Below are 26,115 nucleotides of genomic sequence, written 5' to 3'. Positions count from 1 at the left end.
AGTCTCAGAATTGTTCTTTGTGTTTATTAGTGATTATCTCTGTCTTGATGTGAGTGTATCTTTTGGTTTAAAACTTGAGGAGCCGTATTGGATATCATGTCGCCCCTGACTCTTGACAGGCCTACAGAGACCTAGCACCACCTGTTCCTCTACCTTCCACTTGTATTAGCAAGTATCTGTAGCATTATGAAGATTTGGGGCCAAAATTTCCCAAAGCCACTAAAGTCATACCTCTGCTAGACACGCTACAGCCTCTCTTCTGCTCTGTGCACCTATTTGGTATAGCAGATACTTGGTCTGCCAACCAGCTGTACTGGGTGCATACACTTTAGGGAGACTCAGTCCTTCTGTTTGGAGAGAATAGATATTTGTGAAGTAAAAGAAACTCTGCTAGAAAGTAATGTGCAAAGTCTCATTAAAGGATTATATTGATTGTGAAGTTATTTGCTTGGAATTACCTGTAGTTTTTAGGGAAGAACAGCTGTTCTGCTGCTATTTGATTCTTTTGAGTCTTCATGGATGTTATTTAGTGGATAAAATAATATAAAATTGCTGAAGTGGGCAGACTTTAAGAAGAGTCCTCTTTTTAATACTTCACTTAACTTTTTTGTCATTGTCACAAGCTCTTATAAAATTAAACCAAATAAATGTATTTGCTTTTTTCGTGTATAGGTTGTTTGAAGACTACTCCAGTCACACATCAAAAACTGCTTGCAAAAGCTGTCCATGTCAATGACAATGTCTTTTAAACAGTGATAGCATCTTCTAAATTTTAATAAAATTATAATTTTAATATTTAGATTTATATAGGTAAAGTAGAAATTCTAATATATTACTAATGTATCTCTATATGTGGAAGGAGGGTAATTGCAAGTATAGTGTGATAAGGGATTTAAGCAATTCAGGTACAGTAGGAGGAGCTGCAAACGGGCTGTAACTTCACAGATGTAGATACTTTGAATTTGAGCAGCATCTGAAAAGTCTGAATTGAAGAGAAAATTAGGTTAGTTATCTTTTTATTTATTTATTTTTATGTTAGCCCTATGGTTATCTGTATTTAAAGAAAATTAAAAGAAATGACAAATTATATATTGCACTTTTTTATTTTGCTGATTTGTACCTCTTAAGTTCCATCTGTTGTTGTTCTGAAATTTGTTTAATGGGAATGATAACTTTCCTTTTGAGGTAGACTAGAGTGCTTTCGTGGGTTGGTTGTCAAGTCTTGTCCTCATGACATTAAACGGAAACATTAAATCACAGTGAGAACCCTTAGTAATTCTCTAATTATGTAAAATAGTTTGGACAAATGGAAGTGAGTGACTGGATACTTAAATTCCAAGAAGTCTCATCTTGCATATATAGGATTCAGAAACTAATTTTCTCTTCCTTCCTTTTAGAAGCATATAGTTCAGTTCTAAAGATACACTTCAAAAACTATTTTTAATTTACACTATAAATGTTCTGATATTTTCATTAAAAAAATGATATTCCAAAGTACTGCTCAGATTTTTTAAGAAAGCTTTTTCATAGCTGCATAATTCTAAGAGTACTTCCCCTTCCTGTACCATTAAGCATGAATCAAAGATATATTTGCTTCCAAAGATTTTGAGTATTTAAGCATATCTTGAATTTCACACCTGTCATTTTACTTTTAGAATCATAGAATGGTTAGGGTTGGAAGGGACTTTAAAGGTCATCTAGTCCAACCTCCTTGCAAGAAGCAGGGACATCCCCAACTAGATCAGGTTGCTCAGAGCCTCATCCAACCAGGCCTTGAATGTTTCCAGGGATGGGGCATCCACCACCTCTCTGGGCAACCTGTTCCAGTGCTCTACCACCCTCACTGTAAAAAATATTTTCCTAATATCTAATCTAAATCTACCTCCCTCTATTATGAAACCATTACCCCTAGTCCTGTCACAACAGGCCCTACTAAACAGTCTCTCCCCATCTTTCCTGTAGGCCCCCTTGAGGTACTGGAAGACCGCTATCAGGTCTCCCCGGAGCCTCCTCTTCTGCAGGCTGAACAGCCCCAACTCTCTCAGCCTGTCCTCATAGGAGAGGTGCTCCAGCCCTCTGATCATCTTCGTGGCCCTCCTCTGGACCCTCTCCAACTGGTCCATGTCCTTCTTATGTTGGGGGCTCCAGAAATGGACACAGTACTCCAGGTGGGGTCTCACCAGGGCAGAGTAGAGGGGCAGAATCACCTCCCTCGACCTGCTGGCCACACTCCTCTTGATGCAGCCCAGGATGCGGTTGGCCTTCTGGGCCGCAAGGGCGCATTGCCTGCTCATGTTGAGCTTCTCGTCCACCAGCACTCCCAAGTCCTTCTTCTCAGGCCTGCTCTCCATCCATTCTCTGCCCAGCCTGTATTTGTGCCTGGGATTGCCACGACCCATGTGCAGGACCATGCACTTGGCCTGGTTGAACTTCATGTGGTTGGCACAGGCCCACCTCTCCAGCCTGTCAAGGTCCCTCTGGATGGCATCCATCCCGTCCAGCCTGTTAACCACACCACACAGCTTGGTGTCATCAGCAAACTTGCTGAGGGTGCACTCTATGCCACTGTCCATGTCGCCGACAAAGATGTTGAACAGGGCTGGGCCCAACATGGACCCCTGAGGGACGCCACTCATCCCCGGTCTCCACCTGGACATTGAGCCTTTGACCACCACTCTCTGAGTGCAGCCATCCAGCCAGTTCCCTATCCACTGAGTGGTCCGTCAATCAAACCCATGCCTCTCCAGTTTAGAGAGAAGGATGTCGTGCGGGACAGTGTCCAATGCCTTGCACAAATCCAGGTAGATGATGTCCGTTGCTCATCCCTTGTCCACCGATGCTGTAACCCCATCACAGAAGGCCACCAAGTTGGTCAGGCACGATCTGTCCTTTGTGAAGCCATGTTGGCTGTCACCAATCACCTCCTTGCTCTCCATGTGCCTCAGCATGGTTTCCAGGAGAATCTGCTCCATGACCTTGCCAGGCACAGAGGTGAGGCTGACCAGCCTGTGGTTGCCTGGGTTTTGCTTGTTTCCCTTTTTTAAAAATGGGGGCTATGTTCCCCCTCTTCCAGTCATTGAGGACCTCACCAGACCACCACGATTTCTCAAATACGATGGCCAGCAGCTTGACAACTTCCTCCGCCAGTTCCCTCAGGACCCGCGGATGCATCTCAACTTAGCACTACACTAATTGCTATAGCAGTGAAGCATTCCTTTTTGCTTGCTACTGCTTTTATACAGAACATGATCTTCTTATGATCAGCTTCTAAATCTCTCCAGCAGCAGTATACAAAGAAATTGCTTTGCACTGCATGTATTTAGAAGGGATGAAGGCTACCTTTGTGTGACACAATCTCTTAAACTATGTTCAGTCAGAACTTCACTTGGTATCCAAGATCTATGTGGTGGTTTAGCCCGGATCACCACAGTTTCTTACTCACCCTCCCCCTACCCAGTGGGACGGGGGAGAGAAATTGGGAAGAAAGGAAAACTCGTGGGTTGAGATAAAAACAGTTTACTAAAAATACTAAAAACTACAAAGCTAACAGGATATAAGGATATTAATATATAGAAAATATACAAAATGAACAATGTACAATTTCTCACCACCCGATGTCCGAGTGACCGACGCAGCCCGTCCTGAGCAGCGATCACAGGAACGACACCGAGCAGCAAGCAAAGTGGGGGGAGAGCAAGCTAGCAAGGTAGAGGGAACGATGCCAGCAAGCAAGAGAGAAGAAAAAGATGCCAAGGGTGCCCGCATGGATACCCAACAAGAATGCCAAAAAGAATGCCCGACAAGAATGTCCGAACAGAAAAGGATGCCCCCTCCCATGGGCAACCCCCACTTATATACTGAGCATGACGTTTATGGCATGGAATACTCTCTTTGGCCAGTTTGGATCAATTATTCTGTCTGTCTTTCGCCCAGCTTCCCGCATCTGCACGTTAATGAGACTTTAACGAGACTTAGAAAGCCAGACAGTGTCCTTGGTCTCATTAACAACTCGTATCATCAGAATGTTTTTATCAACATTCTTCACACACGAAATCCAAAACACACCGGCTACTGAGAAGAAAATTAACTCCATCCCTGCTGAAACCAGGACAATCTAAAAAACCCTTATTGTCTTTAATCTACTTCTCCTGGTAGGCTATTAGTATTTGAGGAGGTATCATTTCTCTCCACTGGTATCGTATTGAGAAGAGGGGCTAAGGAAACTTTAATAGATATGGCATTTATTAATTATTGCTGTGCATACTAATACAAATGGCGCTTTATGCTTTGCTAACTAACTGTTGTAAAAACTACCCGAGGGGGGAGAAGTCTTGCATTCCCCAACCGAGGGGCCTTGCTTTGTGCTTTGAACTCTTTATCTGAAATGAGAAGTCCTGCACCTCCCGCAGAAGGACAGTCCTGATAAGAACCAAGGGGCCTCCTTCAGGAGCCAGCTAAAACTGGCCAAATGACCTCTTGAAACTAATTGTAATACCTAAATGACCTCTTAGAACTAATTTTAATACGGAACGGGAATAATTCATGCATATGTATAGGCGTGGTTTTTTTAACTTCATGAATATGTAACACTTGATTGTATAAAATTCAAAATAAATTGCCACGCCAGGCGCGCACGATTTTGGCGGGACTACCCCCCGTGCTGCCCGGCGCCGAATAAACATACCTACTTTACAATCTTACAGATTGTGGAGTCTGCTTTCCGCACGTCAGTATTTTTCAGCTGTCAGGTTATTTAAAAGCATATGTTTCCTGAATATAGAAGGAAACAAAATATACCATCCTGAAACTCTAATTCAGCATCAAAATGGTCTCAGAACAGATTATAAAATTGGTAACAGATCACCAGAACTGAATGATACTCATTTAAGAGTTGTAGATAGACCTCAAAATCTGATAGACAACCTATTATTTAAATCAGCTTTAGGACCTGATGATTGATAAGTGAGAAAACACAATTCTGAGGTTTAGAATGGCTGAAGACATACAAGGCAGTAAATATGATCTTCTGTATCACAGTGGTCAAAATTGTAAACAAAATGTATACATAATGAACAGACAGATAAATATATAACATTCTAAGAAAAAGCCAACAAGGCTGAAGTTAAAGGAAATTTTCACAAACTTACTAGAATTCCTTGAGGCAGTCAGGTGATAGATAATAGCAATCTCTTGACAAAATTCCTAAATAAGAAAGATGAGATCTCATGCTATGAAAGGAAGTGTTCTCTGGAGGATTTAAGGAAAAGATGGAAAACTTGTGGAGGGATACTACAAGAGGATCTCATAAGTACCTGTGATGGTCCTTTTGGCATTTAGCATTGTGTTGGTTTTATTTAGTGAGGGGGGGGCTACGGTGGTAGCTTCTGTAAGAAGCTGAGAGAAGTTGTTTCCTCTTTGTCTGGTGTACTTGGCCAGGCCTAGGGCAGACCCACTGCTGGCCAGGGCTGAGGCAATTGGTAGCAGAATGTTCCCTGATAACACCTCTGCGATAACGTATTTAAGAAAGGGAAAAACAGAAAAAAAAAAAGAGAAGATGTGAAGATGCTGAGCGGGGAGGCGCAAGCCTTGTGGGCCTTGCAGGCCTCACCCTCTGGCCTCCCGCCGGGCAGCCGTCTGGGCTCGACTTGGCCCGGCCCGGCTGCAAGAAGTGGAGAGGAGATGAGATGTGAAGAGAACCTGAGAGGCGTCTGCCTGAGCCGATTGTGAAGAATTTCTTGTGAGAGGAACGGCTGCAGACGCCAAGGTCAGTGAAGAAGGAGCGGGAGGAGTAATGCTGATCCTGGCAGAAATTCTCCTGCAGCCCGTGGTGAAGACTATGGTGAAGCAGGCTGTCCCCCTGCAGCCCATGGAGGTCCACGGAGGGGCAGAGATCCACCTGCAGCCCATGGAGGACCCCACGTCGGGGAAGGCGGATGCCTGAAGGAGGCTGTGGCCTGTGGAGGGCCCGCACTGAGGCAGCTGTTCTGGAGGAACTGCACCTCGTGGAAAAACGACCCATGTCGGAGCAGTTTGAAGAAGGACTGTAGCCCATGGGAGGGACCCCACGCTGGAGCAAGGGAGGGATGTGGGGAGTTCTTCCCCCAAGGAGGAAGGAGCGGCATAAAGCGACATGTGATGAACTGACCATAACCCCCATTTCCTCTTCCCTCCTGTGCCGCTTGGGGTGAGGGGAAGGAGGTAGAGATAATGTTAAGCCCGGGAAGAGGGAGGGGTGGGGGGAGGTTATCTTGTTCTCTGTCTCATTATCCTGCTTTGGTTTTAATAATAAACAAGTAGTTTTCCCCAAGTCGAGTCTGTTTTGCCCGTAATGGTAACTTTAAGGACCTCTCCCTGTCCTTATCTCAGACTTTGAGCTTTTTTTTTCTTCTTATATTATCTCCTCCTATTCTCTCGGAGGGTGGGGGGAGTGAGAGAGAGACTGAGTAGTCTGGTCCTGAGCGGGGCTAAACTATGACAGCATACTCTGATTTGGAATAAACAGAGTCAACTAATTCAAAGGGATAAAACAGACAGCAGTCCTGACAAGGAATATTTCTTCCCATACAGCAGGATACTATCAAAAGCACATATTTGTGTTCTGGAAGATAAATTAGCCTCAGTTTTCTCTGAGTATCATGGGACGTTCTTTTCCTCCTACTACAGCAGCCAGAGGGACTGTGCTAGGAAATCATGATCCTGTGAAAGGAATATTCTTCAATATAGGAATAATCTTTTAGGTATCACTGACTTCTGCCTGACTCCTGATGGAACAATCTTGAGGTGAATTTGTGGTCTGACATATTGAGAATAGGTGTAATGAAGATAAACAACTGTTTAATTAATTTTCCTCTATACTCCTTGAGTGTGAAGTTGATTAGAGTGCCTTTATTTTTATACTGGATAGTCTCGCTCCACTAATTCTTACAGTCACAATAATCATCCAGAAAGAGGTTTCACTCTACCCTAGTACTCAGTTTAGGAGGACAAAGGCACACGAACCAAAAAGGAATAGTCCAAAAGTCAAACACTTGATATATGCTTTGGAAATCATCTACTTGTTTAGAGTGACACAGCTAAGCAGACAATGATCTGAGAATAACCAGTTTATTTGAAGACATTACTTTTATCATCCCTGCTCTGACTATTTGCTTCATTAACCTGTTGATATCAGTCACAGACTAGACTAAGATTTTTGTGGTTGCAGGCTGTCTTTTGCTCCCTGGAACTTGAAACATTTCATTGGGGCCCAGGGACACCACTGCAAAACAAATTACATACAACAGGGCTGTTCACTTAGGGACTTTGATAAACCGAGTACAGAATAAATTTTTCCAGCAACTTCTAGAAGCAACCTGTTTCTCCACAAATCCATTAATATAGTTTATTTGATAGCACTATTACTAATATCCAGTAGTACCTTGAGCCCTAAATTAGATTTCATGTCCTATAATGCTAGGTGTACCAAAGAGCACTCTGGTAAACCTGACTACAATGCCAGTGCACAGAAGTGAGAGTTAGTAATCTGAGCAGAGACACAAGACAAGACAAGATAAGATAGATGTGATTTCTCTGAAGCTACACAGCAGATCCAGGGTTTCCAATTCAGCTTTTCTGATTCCAAGACCAATATATCTGCCAAGTCCAGTGACTGAATAGACTACAATCTAAACAAAAGTTTCTTTTTCCCTGATCAAATATGTTTGCTAATTTTACAGTAATACAAAAAGTTTCACCTTTATGAATTTTAGTAGCAATGATCAGCAATTTTATTTCACATGAAAATCGCAATTTGATAATTAAAATATAATACAAGGGAAACAGTTTGCTGAAAAGATCCTGAAGATTCATCACCGTAAGCTTCTGAAAAGGTCTGTGACTTGGCATTTTTCTCAACAGATCTGTGTATTCTTCATAAATCACAACAATCTGAGTAACCGCTAATCAAACGTACTTAAGACAAAATATCTACTGTAGCCTTTCAGATTATTTTTTTCAAAAGCAATATAAAGTTTTAAGCCAAGGGCATACTGAAAGCTCTTAGACATCAGTTTGAGGGCAGAGAAAGAATGGGATTGAAACAACTGTAAGAAGGAAGTAAGTATCACTTGGGGAGAGCAAGGAAAGAGTGAAGGAAAGGACAGATGAAAAAAAAATATTTTCACTGGCAAGGACAACCCAGTGTTTAAAGGCAGGCAAAGACAGGCTATGCATGACTACAGCATGATGCTTTGCCTCCAAAGCAGCATTCCATGATTAAGGAAAACAAGCTAGTATACGAGAGAGGTAAACTAAATTAGGATTTATGCTAAATCCTTTGAAATATTAACAAAGGTTATTATCATGTTGGTAAACAAGTGCCTCTAGGACATACACACCAATTTAAATACATTACAAAGTTCCCAAGTTCACTGAAGCAATGACACATGCACAAATGCACATGCATATATTCAATATTAATATCACTCAATTTCCTGGGTTTGTGTTGCTTCATAGAAATGAAAGCTATCGGATTATGAAAGGAAAAAATCTTACAAGCGTATCACACTGTCCAAACAAAGCAGATGTACTGGTTCTCTTTTCAGTGGTTTTCTGACAGGCCCATGCTTATCCTTGGATAGTGACAATTACTTTCTCAAAAGGGCCAGTATGATTTTTTTTTTGTTTATTTAGGGGTTTTTTAATAACAAGCCAACCATTATTCCTTACTCAAATATGTATTATACATTCCTTTTTATTGCATTTGGGTTTCCAGATCTCTTGTATATTTCAAACACAAAAATTCTCTGCTTAATGTAGAAACATGTTTTTAAACTGAATATGGAATTTCTCATCTGGAGAAAAACAACATCAACTTTTACAGGTTCCTGGACTCATCTACCAGAGTAGTATCAATAACAACAGGAATTGTAGAAAGGGTGCTCACAGGAACCATACCATCACTTTGAGAAAAAGGAGTTACTGCTTTCCTTGGATTAAGGTGGACTTCCCTCTTGCACAAGTAGACTAGAAAAAAAACCTCATAGGGCATTGAGTTTCTTCAGTAAAAATTTCAACTTTTGTATTCCAACAAGAAAACACAGTTTTCTTTTACATTGAATAGTTTTCCCACTAACTTTACTTTAAGCCTGCACATGTTGAAATATCTGTTATTTGATGCACTACACAGCAGAAAGGTGAAAGTGAACATGGCCTAAAAGACAAAAATGCATCCGAAGACTACCAACAATTTTTTTCTAGGAGATCTAAACACAGAAGAAACACTACATGGTCTACTCCTTCAAAGTCTATCATGAATAACTGTAACGGAAGAACAACTTTAAAGAAGAGAAACCTAACAAGCGAATACCTAGAAAGCATTAACAGCATACAGTGTGACAGCTTAAATCTCCCTCCTTTCCTCAATAAGTTGAAATAAAATTCATAGGCAACAAAGTGTTAGAACAATATTGTCTTGTCTTTTTACATTATAAGGATGTATACTGAACATTTTTTGTAAACTGTTTTTAAATAACAACAGTAGTGAGCACTGAGTCAAGATACAACCAGCAGGAATCAAATACTCTTAAATTGCTTGACTGGCCAAATAGTTGTCATTGATCATACTTACTTTTGAAAGGTGATGTTCAGATGAAAATCCCAAGCCATAAACTGTATTTGCCCTGCTGTCTGCCCATTGGCCAAACTTCTGGGATGTTTTAGTAAATGTCATGTTGGGGGTGACAGTGCTATTTATTATTGCCTGAAAAAAAGTAATACTTGTAAAAAAGAGGTTCTGTGGTTTTGATTTTTTTTAAAAGGCTACTCAATAATTCAAAATGCCAGTATTATGGACAAGTATCTGTGTACACTGATTGAGAGAAACTTGCAACCTGGGAACAGTTTTCTTCTAATTCAATCACAGCTAAAATTACAAAAGCATACATTCTTTAAAAGGAGCAAAAGGGAGGGGCACCTGTTTGCAACTGCAAGCAGTCATTTAATAGTTAGCAAGTCCACAAAAAAAAAAGTCCTTTAAAGCATCCACATAGGCTAATGAGATCAGAATAGAAGAACTAGTGGAGTCTTTTTGTTTCACAAGTGTATTTCTTTGTCCCCTAAAGCAATGCCTCTCAAGATCCACTGTAAGCTCCACAGTTGCATTCCCTCCATTGCATATGCAATCCCCACTGGAAAACATGAAATAAAACAAGAAGCACAACTTATTTTTAAGTTTCTGTATTGCAAGAATCTGTTTGTCCTTTATACACACACAAACATGACTAACAGTGGCAGGGTCATACACCAACTACAGAAGAAGAGCTACTCTTAAGAACAGATTTTTCTTCTCTAGTTCTTGTTACGTTGCGTTGGTTTTGTTTAGTGGGGGGGGGGCTACGGTGGCAGCTTCTGCTAGAAGTTGTTTCCCCTTTGTTCGGTGGACTCGGCCGGGCCTAGGGCGGACCCGCCGATGGCCAGGGCTCAGTCAATTGGTAGCAGAATGCTCCCTGATAACGCCTCTGCGATAACGTATTTAACTAGAGCCTGGAGAACCATCTCCAGCATTAATTGTCCACAAAACTTCTCCTCATGTTTTCATATAGGAGAAGGTGGTCAGTGAAGTCACTGGTAATTCAGTCATCCTCCTTTCTTTAGGCATGTGGTTAGGGGCCCAAATAAAGCCAGCAGTCTTGCACTTAGGCCAAGGCCTCCAACTGACCTCATGGGAAACAGCTGTCTATGCCATGTAGGACAGAAGAGAACATGAGACAGCAGGTGGACTTCTTAGAAAGGAGGTGTTCTGGAGCTCTGTTTTTCTTGTATGCTTCTTGTCTTCTTGTGTACTGTTAGTGCTTAGAAGCCCTCTTTTTTAAATAACCTGGTGGAAGCCCAGAACAGAGCTGTGCAAGTTCATTTAATGCTCAATCTCTCTTGGTGTGGAAGCCATCGACAGTAACATGTTTGAAATTAATTATCCTGGGGACAGTGTAGAAAAGAGTCTTCCTCCCAACTCAAGCTTTAGCTATGTTGTCTCCTTGCTTAAGCCCTAGTTCCATCCATTGCTTGATTAATTTGAACTTGTATCACAGATTTGAGAGCGCAGGTAATTTCGTCACAGATGTAACTTCCTCAGTGCAGAAGAGGACTCTGAGGACAGGGACTTATGACCTCCAAGCAACAGGCAAGTTTAAAGCCTGCAAGACTGGCACTCACTGCAGTGACAGTGGCATATCTGGTTGCAAATTAACCCAGTATAAAATCCTGCAAAAACCAAACAGTTTTCAGCTGAGACTGCTCACTGCTTCAGCTGACCACGTGGGCTGGCTGCACAAGAGAGAACCCAGAACAGGCTTCCTGGACTAATTGTTCACGCATCATATTATGGACATCATTTTGTCCAGAAGAATACTATAACAGACAGTATCAAAAGCTTTGCTAAAATAATTTTAAAAATCCACCTACAAATCTACTGGCTTCCCTTGGTCAACTAGATGGGTGATGTTGTCATAAAAGGAAATTCAGTTAGTTAAACGGGACTTTCCTGTCGTGAACCTGTGCTGGCTATGACCAATGACTGAGTTGTCTCTCGAGTGTTGTCATGATTTCAGCAGGGATGGAGATAATTTTCCTCTCAGTAGCCAGTGTGTTTTGTCTTTCAGATGTGAAGAATGTGGATAAACACACTGATGATATGAGTAGTTGCTAATGAGACCAAGGACACTGTCCAGCTTTCCAAGTCTCGCTAATGTGCAGATGCAGGAAGCTGGGAGAGAGACAGACAGAATAATTGACCCAAACTGGCCAAAGAGAGTATTCCATGCGATAAACGTCACGCTCAGTATATAAGTGGGGGTTGTCCGAGGAGGGGCATTCCCATTTATTGCTGTTGCACCTGAAAATGGAATGTAGTGATATTGTACTCCTAAAACAGACCAGGTAGCTTGTAGCATATTGTCCTGGTTTTATTTAGTGAGGGGGGCTACGGTGGTAGCTTCTGTAAGAAGCTGCTAGAAGTTGTTTCCCCTTTGTTCAGTGGACTCGGCTGGGCCTAGGGTGGACTCGCTGCTGGCCAGGGCTGAGCCAATTGGTAGCAGAATGTTCCCTGATAACACCTCTGCGATAACATATTTAAGAAGGGGAAAAACAGAAAAAAAAAAAAAAAAAAGCAAAGAAGCTGGAGCAGGGGCAGAGAGGGAGAGACGTGAGCCTTGTGGGCCTTGCAGGCCTCACCCTCTGGCCTCCTGCCAGGCGGCCATCCGGGCCCAACTCAGCCCAGCTGCAAGAAGTGGAGAGGACATGAGATGTGAAGAGAACCTGAGAGGTGTCTGCCTGAGCCAATTGTGAAGAATTTCTTGTGAGAAGAATGGCTGCAGATGCCAAGGTCAGTGAAGAAGGAGGGGGAGGAGTAATGCTGCTCCTGGCCAAGATTCCCCTGCAGCCTGTGGTGAAGACCATGGTGAAGCAGGCTGTCCCCATGCAGTCTGTGGAGGCCCACGGAGGAGCAGAGATCCACCTGCAGCCCATGGAGGACCCCACGTCAGGGCAAGTGGATGCCTGAAGGGGGCTGTGGCTCGTGGAGGGCCTGCACTGGGGGAGCCGTTCCTGAGGGACTGCACTCTGTGGAAGAGATGACCCACGCCAAAGCAGTTTGGAGCAGTTTCACAAAGGACTGTAGCCCATGGGAGGGACCCCACGCTGGAGCAGGGGAGGAACGTGAGGAGTTCTTCCCCCGAGGAGAAAGGAGCGACGTAAAGCAACAAGTGATGAACTGACCATAACCCCCATTCCCTCTTCCCCCCTGTGCCGCTTGGGATGAGGAAGGCGGTAGAGATAAAGTTAAGCCTGGGAAGAGGGAGGGGTGGGGGGAGGTTATCTTGTTCTCTGTCTCGTTATCCTTCTGTTTGTAGTAATAAATGAATAGTTTTCCCCAAGTCGAGTCTGTTTTGCCTGTAATGGTAACTTCAATGATCTCTCCCTGTCCTTATCTCAAACCTTGAGCCTTTTTTGTTATATTATCTCTCCCTGTTCTCTCGAAGGGTGGGGGGAGTGAGAGAGAGACTGCATAGTCTGGTCCCGAGTGGGGCACTACGAAACATCTGTAATGTATGTTTGTAGGGCTAAGATTTGGTTGTCAGACAGGTACTTTATCAGACAGATACTAGTGTGCCTGAATGATATTTTGAGCTGCTATAACATGATTAGCTGATACTTCTGAAGACAGCCTATTTACGTCTCTATGCAGTCTTAATACAAAGTTTGTGGTTTTAAATTTGTGAACATCTTTTTTAAAGAAAAAAAAAAGTATAAATTTATGTGAATTTCACAGTTCACTGACAAAGCAAAAGTTCTTAGTTATGGTAGAAGTTTGAATGATATTGCATGAATTTGCCAAAAAAAAAAATTCCTATGGTATATTTTTGGGGGTTGGACTATATTGGGGCTTGGACTATATGATCTTTGAAGGTCCCTTCCAACCCTAGCCATTCTATGATTCTATGATTTTTTTTCTATGGTATATTTTTTTAATGATGAAAAAAATACTTTGGAAATTCCAAAACCCAGGATATTCTGCCTGACAAATGAACATTATCACTCTCATGAAATACTGGAAGATTCCAGAGAATCAGTCCTTTTGTCTTGAAAATAGGCTCTAATTCACTCCAAATATGCTATCATTATGTCACTTACTGTTTTGGTCACAATTGGTAATTTAATATGGATGCAGAATAATAGAATGGCATAGCATGACATTTTGGTGTCACACTGGGCTGAAACATAAATTATACATTATTGATTGTAAGATTTATGATATTCACTTAAAGACTGATTGATCCTTTCAGTCTAATAATTGATATACAAAAGATACATTCAGTAAGTATACAGTATAGTAGAAGAAATTTTAAAAATAGAAATTACAAGAATTAATTCACAAGCCTTCCATCTATCAGTCTCATATGGAAAGAAGCATAATTGAGAGAACTATTTCCTTAAGTGTTTAATTAAGCTATGAATTTCCTGTCAAAGGATAATTATGGACATGCTAAAAGCTTGTATGCTGTAAAAAAGGGGTAGGGCAATTTATGAAGTAAAATCCAGTAAGTCTGTTTAGTATAAAAGGCGGCACTGTGGCTTAAGAAGTCTTGAACTGCAAGCCGTGCTAGAGGCTGGTGAAACATTTTAGGGAAGTATCAATGCACTGCCTACTATTTTTCATCTTCCTGGATATTTGCTGTTAACCTTTGTCCAAAACAGGGTATTGAGTAAGATCTTTGGTTTGATTCAGTACAGATATCTTTCTACTTTAGTATAATTATATTTAAGCATACATGATAAATAAAATCTAGGAAACCCATTTCTGGTTATTAATTACAGATACATTTTTACTTCTTGAAGAAACCATCATAATGTAAAAACCTACTAGCAAATATTTTTTAAAATGTATAGTTTGCTAGACCCTTTATGTCTCCTTGTTAGACATCCCTTTTTAATGATTGTCGTAGTTCAGCCCCGATCGGGACCAGACTATGAAGTCTCTCTCTCACTCCCCCCACCCTCCGAGAGAATAGGGGGAGATGATATAAGAAAAACGGCTCGAGGTTTGAGATAAGGACAGGGAGAAAGCCTTAAAGTTACTGTCATAGGCAAAACAGACTCGACTTGGGGAAAACTATTCATTTATTACTACAAACAGCAGGAGAATGAGACAGAGAACAAGATAACCTCCCCCCACCCCTCCCTCTTCCCGGGCTTAACATTATCTCTACTACCTTCCCCTCCCGAGCAGCACAGGGGGGAAGAGGGAATGGGGGTTGCAGTCAGTTCATCACGCGTTGTTTTACGTCGCTGCTTCATGGTCGGGGGGAAGAACTCCTCACATTCCTCCCCTGCTCCATTGTGGGACCCATACGCCACAGTCCTTCCTGAAACTGCTCTGGCGTGGGTCATCTCTTCCACAGGGTGCAGTCTCTCCAGAACAGCTGCCCCAGCGGGCCCTCCATGGGCCACAGCTGCCTTCAGGCCTCCACCTGCTCCGGTGTGGGGTCCTTCACGGGCTCCAAGTGGATCTCTGCTCCTCTGTGGACCTCCGTGGGCTGCAGGGGGACAACCTGCTCCACCATGGTCTTCACCACAGGCTGCAGGGGAATCTTGGCCAGGAGCCGCATTACTCCTCCCCCTCCTTCTTCACTGACCTTGGCATCTGCAGCCCTTCCTCTCACAGGAAAAGTTCTTCACAACAGGCAGGCAGACACCTCTCAGGATCTCTTCACATCATCCATCTCATCTCCTCTCCACTTCTTGCAGCCAGGCCGGGCCGAGTCGGGCCCAGTAGGCTGCCTGGCAGGAGGCCAGAGGGTGAGGCCTGCAAGGCCCATGAGGCTTGCGCCTCCCGCTCTGCGCCTCTGCCCCCACTCAGCTTCTTCACATCTTCTCTTCTCTCTTTTTTTTTCTGTTTTCTCCTTAAATACATTATTGCAGAGGCGTTATCACAGAACATTCTGCTACCAATTGGCTCGGCCTTGGCCAGCAGCAGGTCCGCCCTAGGCCTGGCCGAGTCCATTGAACAAAGGGGAGCAACTTCTAGCAGTTTCCTACAGAAGCTACCACCTTAGGCCCCCCCTCACTAACAAAACCACAACAATGATTGAATGTCTTTAATATAGGAACTGAATCCCCTTTCATCAGAATGGTAAGGTAGATCGATCACAAATCTTCAGCACAATTTAGAATTACTTTCAATCTTCATCTCGGAGAAACTATCAGAGATTCATTTTTTGAGGAGGAGAGAGGACTTGGATGTGGCCTTAACTCTTCTCCTGCACACAGGTTGTAGAGCTGCATGGCTTTGAATTCCCTCCAAAGTGAGACAGCACATAAGATCCCCTTGCTTATCAGTATTTCCTGAATATGATCTGAATGGCCAACTGTATTGATCTGTTAAATCTTGTTTGGCTGAATTAAAGAGGATTATTTGAGTTCTCTTTGGTTGTTTCTTGTGTCACTTTTCTATGTCAGACATATGACAAATAAGCACTGAAATATATATAAATATTTTATTCCAGATATTTTTTCTCCTGTGAAAGACTCCAGAAACAATGATGCTGTAAAATTCAATACATTCTGATTAGATAGAACTTAGTGTTTTCTTAAATTTTCTCATGTTGTTCCTTTCCAACTGCAGTGCTAGATAGAGGTTATGAGAATTTTTGAGGAAAAACTGGGAAAAGTAATATAAAGGCCTGTGGCTTGACGGATTATATCTACTTTGTTAAGAAGGTTAACTATGCAATAATATAAGTAAAATATGATAAAAAGCACTGATTTATCCCCTTCACTTTTTTTTTTTAATTTGTAGAGAATCTCCTCAGTTTAGTTGTCATTACAAAAGGATCAGTGCATGTAATTTGAAGTTCAACTTAAGTGACAGTTTCAACTGTAGTTTTCTAGATGCTGTTAGCAAAACAACTTTTAGACTTTTCGGACTGAAGATAAGAAAATACTAATTTCATTATTTATCTTCAGAGAATCGAGTAGTAGAGTAAAGAGTGGTAGGGATGTTTCACACTACTCACTATATGACTTCTCACTTCGACAGTCACAAAGAGTAATCCAATGCCATGGATTTTTTTATTACCATGCAGAAAAAATGTCAAGTATTAAAGATGTCTGAAAGTGTGTGGCTGATCAAAACCTTCTTCTCTTGATGTGTTCAATTGTAACATGTTATATTTAGTGTACCAGACTGTATCTAGCTGTAATCATAAAGTCTGTGGTTTTGTTCTCCTTATCCTGGATTTGTGTGTTTATTTTTTTTTTCTTTTTTCATTTAGATGCAGGGTCTGAAAGGCGGTACAGAAGCCATAGCCCATTTGGACCAGTTAGAAGCTGATTATTATGATCTACAACTTCAGTTATATGAAGTACAGTTTGAGATCTTGAAATGTGAAGAGTTGTTGTTGACAGCACAACTTGAAAGCATCAGAAGACTGATGTCAGGTGCTTTTTATGCATTTTAATTAAGACATAATCTGTAAAGGATAATTCTCTTCCTAAGAGTCTAGTAAAACCTGTGGGAATGAAATGAGAACAGTTTCTTTACCATGTGAAGAGCTGGATCTTCTAACATAAGTACTGTTAAATTTACACCTGTTCATAAGGCTTATACAGAAGTTTTGGTCTGGTTCTCATTGTCTGTGTTTGGAAGTAAGCATATAAGATACTATGTAAGGTTTTAAAAACTAAATTTAGGGAGGAGGAAATGTTTTAATTACTGGACTTCTCTCATTTAAAAAATTGCATTGGCAGTATTCATTTCTTTGAAGTAATTTGTTTTCAAAGGGTATTCCTGCAAATCAGAATCCTTCAGCTAAACTCTGAAGCTTGTTGTATTGTCATGTCACTGATTTAGAGCAGTGATGCAAACCTTATGTTTTGAGAATTTACTATATCCTGTGTACTTACAAACTATGGAAATGGTACAGATAAATCATACAGTATTTTGAATCCAATTCAGTCCTTTGGACCTTTTTATACTTAATGTTTTTATTGACACAACCTCTGATTTATTGTTTAGTTCATAAGGGCAAATTTTGGTATGGATAGAAAAGGCACTTAAGAAGTGAGATTTGAAGCTGGGTTGTATTGTGAGTTGCCTCTGGAAAAAAGAGCTATCACAGTTTCTTTTCAGTGTTGTGTGAATCTCCTCTCAGGCCTGTGATAGCAAGAGCATTAACTCATAGAATCATAGAACAGTTTGGGTTGGAAGGGACCTTAAAGATCATCTAGTTCCAACCCCTCTGCCCTGGGCAGGGACACCTTCCACTAGACCAGGTCACTCAAAGCCCCATCCAGCCTGGCCTTGAACATTTCCAGGGATGGGACATTCACAATTCCTTTGGGCAACCTGTTCCAGTGCCTCACCACCCTCACAGTAAAGAATTGCTTCCTTATGTCCAATCTAAATCTACCCACTTCCAATTTAAAGCCATTACCCCTTGTCCTACCACTACATGCCCTTGTCAAAAGTCCCTCCTCAGTTTTCTTGTAGGCCCCCTTTAGGTACTGGAAGACTGCTATGTGGTCTCCCCAGAGCCTCCTCTTCTCCAGGCTGAACAGCCCCAACTCTCTCAGCCTGTCCTCATAAGAGAGGTGCTCCAGCCCTCTGATCGTTTTTGTGGCCCTCCTCTGGACCCTCTCCAGCTGGTCCATGTCCTTCTTATGTTGGGGGCTCCACAGATGGACACAGTACTCCAGGTGGGGTCTCACCAGAGCAGAGCAGATGGGCAGAATCACCTCCCTCGACCTGCTGGCCACGCTTCTTTTGATGCAGCCCAGGATGTGGTTGGCTTTCTGGGCTGCAAGTGCACATTGTTGGCTCATGTTGAGCTTCTCGTCCACCAGCACTCCCAAGTCCTTCTCCTCAGGGCTGCTCACAATCCATTCTCTGCCCAGCCAGTATGTTTTTCTTGCCTGCAGACCAAAGGAAATCCCTTGAACAGGAGGCTGAGAAATTTATATCAAAATCCTTTCTCTTTGATGAAATGATAGTAAAACCGAAGGGCCCTCAGAGATTAAGCTTACTGTAAAAGCGTCATAGGTCATTACAACTTGTCACTAATGTTTTCTCCAGAAATCTCAAAAGAAACCTCCAATCTGACTGAAAATAAAACCCTCAATCAGCTAAACAAACAACCCTCTCCTTCCCCCATGACAACAAAATAGTTCACTGTTTTGGCTTCCTTTGCTATTTTAAATTTTACTTAGTGTTTTTTAATATAAAATGTAAAAGGATTTTTTTTTTTTATCAAAGACAGCTGTCTATGTTAGAAGGAATTACTGTTTTTTAACAACTCTCCATTATATCCCATAGGACAGAAAGTGAAAAATACAATTCTAAATTGTCTTTTGTTCAAGGGATGAAATTACCTCTTCAGACTTTATTCAGGCAGGGGGAATAGAACAATTAATCTTGTGAAGAATGTGACACTGAATTGACTACATCTCTCCAAGACTGTTCTGTACCTAATCTGAATGAAAGTGCCTCCAAAATATAGTGGTCTTTTAATATGTGTTGTTTCCTATGGAGTCAATTAGAAAAGAATCGTCTGTTACATCTTCTGTTATGCTTCCTTTTTAAAGTGTAATTATATTCAGTAAAGTAATAGCCTTTTAATTTAGCACATCTGTATGATTTAAAGTACATGCGTCTTCGTGACTTCCAGAGGCTGTTGCTGTTCTTTACTCTTTGACTGTACTGGCTCTGCAGAGATATTTTGGAGAGTTTTGGATTCTGTTCTGATTTGAGGGACATCTGCAGAACTACTAATGAAGTTCCAACTTAGAATTTTTTGAAAGCCTAATTTGATTTGACTGTCAATTTGAATTTGCAAGGTCATAAGCTAGAAGAAAAGCATTTTCTTTTGCAAATTCAGCAAATTGGATCTGAAAAGTATCAAATGATAATAGATTGTCATATTATAAGCAACAGTAGTAGTTTTTTACTGTTATTAACCAAATACCTGCACCATAATTAACAAAATGTGGATTCATTAGATTAGAATTTTAAAGTGTCTTATCCTATCCATACAAGCTATCCATACATCTTTGTAAGATGTTTTTTTGTGGTGGAAGCAGTGCTATCAACAGAGAATGTGATAGTTGGTTCCTGCTTTGGTTGCGGGGTGGGTTGAACAAGTGCAAATGGTGTGGATCATATCTAAAGAGGAATCATCATCATTCATCATAAAGAGAATACCTGGCCTCATACGGCCTACAGACTATTATCCGTTACTGGTCTTTCATGTGGGGGCCAGCGACACAGCTAGAAGCAGCCTAAGAAACATCAAAAGGGATTTCAGAGCCCTGGGTTCTACAGTCAAAGACTCTGGGGCTCAAGTGGTATTCTCCTCTATCCTCCCGGTCGAAGGGCAGGGGCCTGAAAGGGCCAGGCGTATCTGGCAAGTCAACTCGTGGCTCAGGGAGTGGTGTTACAGCCAGGGCTTTGGGTATCTTGACCATGGGGCGTGCTTTGAGAAGCCCGGGCTGCTAGGGCCGAATGGCGTACACCTAAATGAGAATGGGAAGAGTGTGCTTGGACGTAGGCTTGCCAGACTTGTCCGGAGGGCTTTAAACTAGTGTTGCTGGGGGAGGGGGAGCACAGTTCAGCCCACGGCTATCGGCATGGCGCCAGTGCCAGCACCAAGCGCCCAGAAGTCAGGGAAGGATCGCAGGTAGGTGCAAATAAACCTAATCTGCGATACAAAAGAACACCTGTCACTCCAGCCAGCAAGTCGGTTTTATCTGGGGCCCTGCTGAAGTGTTTCTATGCCAACGCACGCAGCATGGGAAATAAACAGGAAGAACTGGAGATGCGTGCACGCGAGCAGGGCTACGACCTTGTTGGCATCACGGAGACGTGGTGGGACGACTCTTACAACTGGAGCGTCAACATGGAGGGGTACAGGCTTTTTAGAAAAGACAGGCAGGGAAGACGAGGAGGGGGTGTCGCTCTCTATGTCAGCAACCAGCTGGAGTGCGTGGAGCTCTGCCTGGGGATGGGGGAGGAGCTGACAGAGAGCTTATGGGTTAAGATCAGAGGACAGGGACGGACGGGGGATGTTACGGTGGGGGTCTGCTACAGGCCGCCTGGCCAGGAAGACAGAGCGGACGAGGCGCTCTATAGCCAGATAGGAGCAGCCTCACAGCGGTCACGAGCCCTGGTCCTCATGGGGGACTTCAACCACCCTGACATCTGTTGGAGAGACAACACGGCAGGGTACAGGCAGTCCAGGAGGTTCCTGGAATGCGTGGATGATAACTTCCTCCTGCAGGCGATAGAGGAGCCGACAAGGAGGGGTGCCATGCTGGACCTTGTGCTCACCAACAGGGAGGGGCTGGTGGGGGACATGAAACTGATGGACAGCCTTGGCTGCAGCGACCATGACATGGTGGAGTTCAAGATCCACGGGGCGGCAAGGAAACTGCACAGTAAGCTCTCTGCCCTAGATTTCAGGAAGGCGGACTTCGGCCTCTTCAGGAACCTCATGGGCCAAGTGCCATGGGAGGTGGCCCTGGAGGGAAGAGGGGCCCAGGAAAGTTGGTCCATATTTAAGGAGCACCTCCTCCAAGCTCAGCAGAGGTGCATCCCGATGAAGAAAAAGTCGGGCAAAAAGGCCAGGTGGCCAGCGTGGATGAGCAAGGAGCTCCTGGACCAACTGAAAGTGAAGAGGAAAGCCTATAGAGGGTGGAAGCTGGGACAGGTAGCCTGGGAGGACTACCGAGTGACTGTGCGAGCGGCCAGGGATAGGGTGAGGAAGGCTAAAGCCCTGATGGAATCAAATCTGGCCAGGGATATAAAAAGTAACAAGAAAAGCTTTTACAGGTATGTAGGGGACAAAAGAAAATCCAAGGAGAATGTAGGCCCCCTCCGGAAGGTAACGGGTGTCCTGGTTACCCGGGATGTGGAGAAGGCTGAGGTACTCAATGACTTTTTTGCCTCAGTCTTCACTGATAAGAACTCTTGTCTCCCCACCCAAGCTGTGGAAGGCACAGGCAGGGACTGCAAGGATGAAGAACCGCCCACAGTGCTCGAAGAGCAGGTTCGAGATCATTTAAGGAACTTGAAGGTGCACAAGTCCATGGGACCTGATGAGATCCATCCGCGCGTCCTGAGGGAACTGGCGGATGAAGTTGCCAAGCCACTGGCCATCATATTTGAGAAGTTGTGGCGGTCTGGTGAGGTCCCCGATGACTGGAAGAGAGGGAACATAACCCCCATTTTTAAAAAGGGGAATAAGGAAGACCCGGGCAACTACAGGCCGGTCAGCCTCACCTCTGTGCCTGGCAAGGTCATGGAGCAGATTCTCCTGGAAACTATGCTAAGGCGCATGGAGAGCAAGGAGGTGGTTGGTGACAGCCAACATGGCTTCACCAAGGGCAGATCGTGCCTGACCAATTTGGTGGCCTTCTATGACGGGGTGACGGCATCGGTGGACAAGGGACGGGCAACGGATATCATCTACCTGGACTTGTGCAAGGCATTTGACACTGTCCCGCATGACATCCTTCTCTCTAAACTAGAGAGGCATGGGTTCGATGGATGGACCACTCGGTGGATAAGGAGTTGGCTGGATGGCCGCACTCAGAGAGTGGTGGTCAACGGCTCAATGTCCAAGTGGAGACCGGTCACCAGTGGCGTCCCTCAGGGGTCCGTGTTGGGCCCGGCCCTGGTCAACATCTTTGTTGGCGACATGGACAGTGGGATAGAGTGCACCCTCAGCAAGTTCGCCGATGACACCAACCTGTGTGGTGCCGTCGACTCGCTGGAAGGGAGGGATGCCATCCAGAGGGACCTTGCTAGGCTGGAGAGGTGGGCCCGTGCCAACCTCATGAAGTTCAACCAGGCCAAGTGCAAGGTCCTGCATCTGGGTCGTGGCAATCCCAGGCACAAATACAGGCTGGGCGGGGATTGGATCGAGAGCAGCCCTGAGGAGAAAGACCTGGGAGTGTTGGTAGACGAGAGGTTCAACATGAGAGGGCAATGCGCCCTTGCAGCCCAGAAGGCCAACCGCATCCTGGGCTGCATCAAGAGGAGTGTGGCCAGCAGGTCGAGGGAGGTGATTCTCCCCCTCTACTCTGCCCTGGTGAGACCCCACCTGGAGTACTGTGTCCAGTTCTGGAGTCCCCAACACAAGAAAGACATGGACCAGTTGGAAAGGGTCCAGAGGAGGGCCACAAAGATGATCAGAGGGCTGGAGCACCTCTCCTATGAGGACAGGCTGAGAGAGTTGGGGCTGTTCAGCCTGGAGAAGAGGAGGCTCCGGGGAGACCTGATGGCGGTCTTCCAATACCTCAAGGGGGCCTACAGGAAAGATGGGGAGAAGCTGTTCAGTAGGGCCTGTTGTGATAGAACAAGGGGTAATGGGTTTAAATTAGAAGGAGGTAGGTTTAGATTAGATATGAGAAAAAAATTTTTTACAATGAGAGTTGTAGAGCACTGGAACAGGTTGCCCAGAGAGGTGGTGGATGCCCCATCCCTGGAATCGTTCAAGGCCAGGCTGGATGAGGCTCTGAGCAACCTGATCTAGTCAGGGATGTCCCTGCTTCTTGCAGGGGGGTTGGACTAGATGACCGTTGAAGGTCCCTTCCAACTCTAACTATTCTATGATTCTATGATTCTAATTGTTTTATTGGAAGTGGTAGAGTCATTAGAAGCTTAAGCACTTACCAAATTTACAGGCATTTGAAAAGCTCAAAAGCTGTTTGTAGAAAACTCTTGGAATGTTTGATGGAGGTTGCAATAGAGTTGCCAAGTTTTTTTTTCAAACAGTATAACATAATTTATGACACAATCCCAAGCACAAATACAGGCTGGGTGGAGAATGGATTGAAAGCAGCCCTGAGGAGAAGGACTTGGGAGTGCTGGTGGATGAGAAGCTTAACATGAGCAGGCAATGCGCCCTTGTGGCCCAGAAAGCCAACCCCATCCTGGGCTGTATCAAGAGGAGTGTGGCCAGCAGGTCAAGGGAGGTGATTCTGCCCCTCTGCTCTGCTCTGGTGAGACCCCACCTGGAGTACTGTGTCCATCTGTGGAGCCTCCAACATAAGAAAAACATGGACCAGTTGGAGAGGATCCAGAGGAGGGCCACGAAGATGATCAGAGGGCTGGAGAACCTCTCCTATGAGGACAGGCTGAGAGAGTTGGGGCTGTTCAGCCTGGAGAAGAGGAGGCTCTGGGGAGACCTTATTGTGATCTTCCAGTACCTCAAGGGGGCCTACAGGAAAGACGGGGAGGGACTGTTCGGTAGGGCCTGTTGTGACAGGACTAGGGGTAATGGTTTCAAAATAGAAGGAGGTAGATTTAGATTAGATATTAGGAAAAATTTTTTACCATGAGGGTGGTAGAGCACTGGAACAGGTTGCCCAGAGAGGTGGTGGATGCCCCATCCCTGGAAACGTTCAAGGCCAGGCTGGATGAGGCTCTGAGCAACCTGATCTAGTGGGGGATGTCCCTGCTCCTTGCAGGGGGGTTGGACTAGATGACCTTTAAAGGTCCCTTCCAACCCTTACAATTCTATGATTCTATAATTTAGCATTATGTTTTACAACTGGTAGATTTTACTCATTTGCAGCTGAGCTATTGCAGTTTCACTTGTAAATTCCTATCTTTAACTCTGCATTAAAGTGTTCTAAAACAAAATTTGCATGCATATTCTGCCATTTTATAACTGTGTAGCAAAATATAATTGTTGTCAGCCATGAGTTGTTTTTTTTACTCACTGATCATAGAATCATAGAATCATAGAATCACATGGTTGGATGGGACCTATAAGATCATCTAGTCCAACCGTCTTCCCACTACCATTGCTGCCACAGCTACTAAACCATATCTTGTAGCTCCTCATCAAGCCGCCTCTTGAACACTGCCATGGACGGTGACTCCACCACCTCCCTGGGCAGGCCATTCCAGTGCCTGACCACTCTTTGGGAGAAAAAGTTTTTCCTCACGTCCAATCTAAACCTCCTCTGGTACAACTTGTGGCCATTTCCTCGGGTCCTGCTTGTTGCCTGGGAGAAGAGGCCAAACCCCTGCTCATCACAACCTGCCTTCTGGAAGCTATAGAGTGCAATGAGGTCTCCCCTGAGCCTCCTCTTCTCCAGACTAAACACGATGTCTCAAAGTGGGTTCTAATGACTTGCCTGTTTTACAAGTGGATGAAATTTTATGTATTTATTTTTTTAACTGAGCACTAATGTAAAGACTCAAGTAGATCTGTTTCTATTAGTTTTTATTTTAGGGTTAATATAGTGATGTTCTTTCTTTTCTGGTCCTGCCATATCCTATTCTGAGCTGAAATTAGCATGATCCAATCAGAATTTTGGTTGCAGCAGAGACGTTACACACAATTAACATGAAGTGACAACAGCTTTTTAAAATGGACGGTGTTCTGAAGAAAACCCTGCCCCTCTCCCCAAATAATCTAGTCACAGAAGTAGGAGGAAGTTATAGTCTTCCTGAAAGGTATTTGATGGAGGTCAAATGAGAAGGTTTGATGGTGCTGCAGAGTAGACACTTGACAGTCATGCCAGCTGTATCTACCTGTTTCAGCCAGCAGTAATGCATATCCCCCTTAGTGTATTACAAAAATATCCTACTTGGTATGCCAGGGAAATAAAGAATAAGAGGCCTTTACTTCTTCTTCATCCCAACATTCTGCAAAGATTTATAATCATCACTCTTTCCTACTTGGCAAGAGATGAAAAGGCAGCATTCAGAAATGTGCTCAATGTTATACTGAATGCTTCACTCAAGAGGCTAAAAATTATGAGTGTTGATACAACTATTAGTAATGACCTCCTTATCAGGCCTGTAATGCTTTGAAGGATTGCCTTGAAGTTACCCTCTCACTGCAGCCTCTGAGCAGTAGTAGTGACTGGGAGGTCAAAAACCTCCTAAGAGAGGATTTTTGGTGTTTTGTTGTCTAATTCCTCTTTCATGAAATTAATAGCAGAAGAATGCCATGGCAAAGACTTGAGAGAGTCTGTATATCCCAAACTTTGTAGTGAAGACCAGAGGATATTGCTGCACATTGTGGATTCCTTGTATTAGTTAAGAGACCCAAAGATGTGTGGACATTGTGATCAAGTTAGACTACAGACACAAGTGTACATTTACAGTTGCATTTGTTCTTTAATGCTCTGAGCTTACCTGAATACCAGGCTGTGCTTTACTGGTATTGATTTCTGTTCTTCATATAAATTTTAAAGCCCTACAGTGCTTTGCTCTTTAGTGCTTTTCCTCTGACCTTTTGATTTTGCTCTTCCTCTGAAAGTACTATAGCATTCTTCTACATTAAATCTTGCAACTCAGTGGAGGGAGGGTTGTTGAACAAAACAAAATGTTACTCAAATACAAACTATTGATTTGATTTTTGCTAACATTTTTAAAACAGAGAAGAGAGATGAAGTGGTATATTATGACACTTACGAAAGTATGGAAGCCATGCTTGAAAAGGAAGATATGGCAGCATCTGTACACGTGCAAAAAGAGGAGCTGCAAAAGTTACAACAAAAAACCCGCCAACTGGAAGCAAGGCGTGGACGTATTTCAGCCAAGAAAGCCTACCTCAGAAATAAGAAGGT

General features: G+C 43.5%; 1 protein-coding gene across 3 annotated transcripts in view; it reads left to right on the top strand.

Moving 5' to 3' along the window:
• LOC147596811 (junction-mediating and -regulatory protein-like) overlaps positions 1–26,115 on the top strand; it is a 124,804-nt gene that overhangs the window by 79,679 nt on the left and 19,010 nt on the right. For all 3 annotated transcript variants that reach the window (XM_086769526.1, XM_086769525.1, XM_086769524.1), the window contains 2 exons: positions 16,806–16,971; positions 25,926–26,113. In XM_086769526.1, the coding sequence (XP_086625652.1) occupies positions 16,806–16,971; positions 25,926–26,113 (354 nt within the window). The remainder of the gene's footprint in view (positions 1–16,805; positions 16,972–25,925; positions 26,114–26,115) is intronic.

Source organism: Chlamydotis macqueenii, chromosome W, assembly GCF_036417535.1.
Source record: "Chlamydotis macqueenii isolate bChlMac1 chromosome W, bChlMac1.mat, whole genome shotgun sequence".
Taxonomy (NCBI): domain Eukaryota; kingdom Metazoa; phylum Chordata; class Aves; order Otidiformes; family Otididae; genus Chlamydotis; species Chlamydotis macqueenii.
The sequence above is the reverse complement of the archived record's forward strand: the minus strand, read 5'-3'. Positions and strand labels throughout refer to the sequence as shown.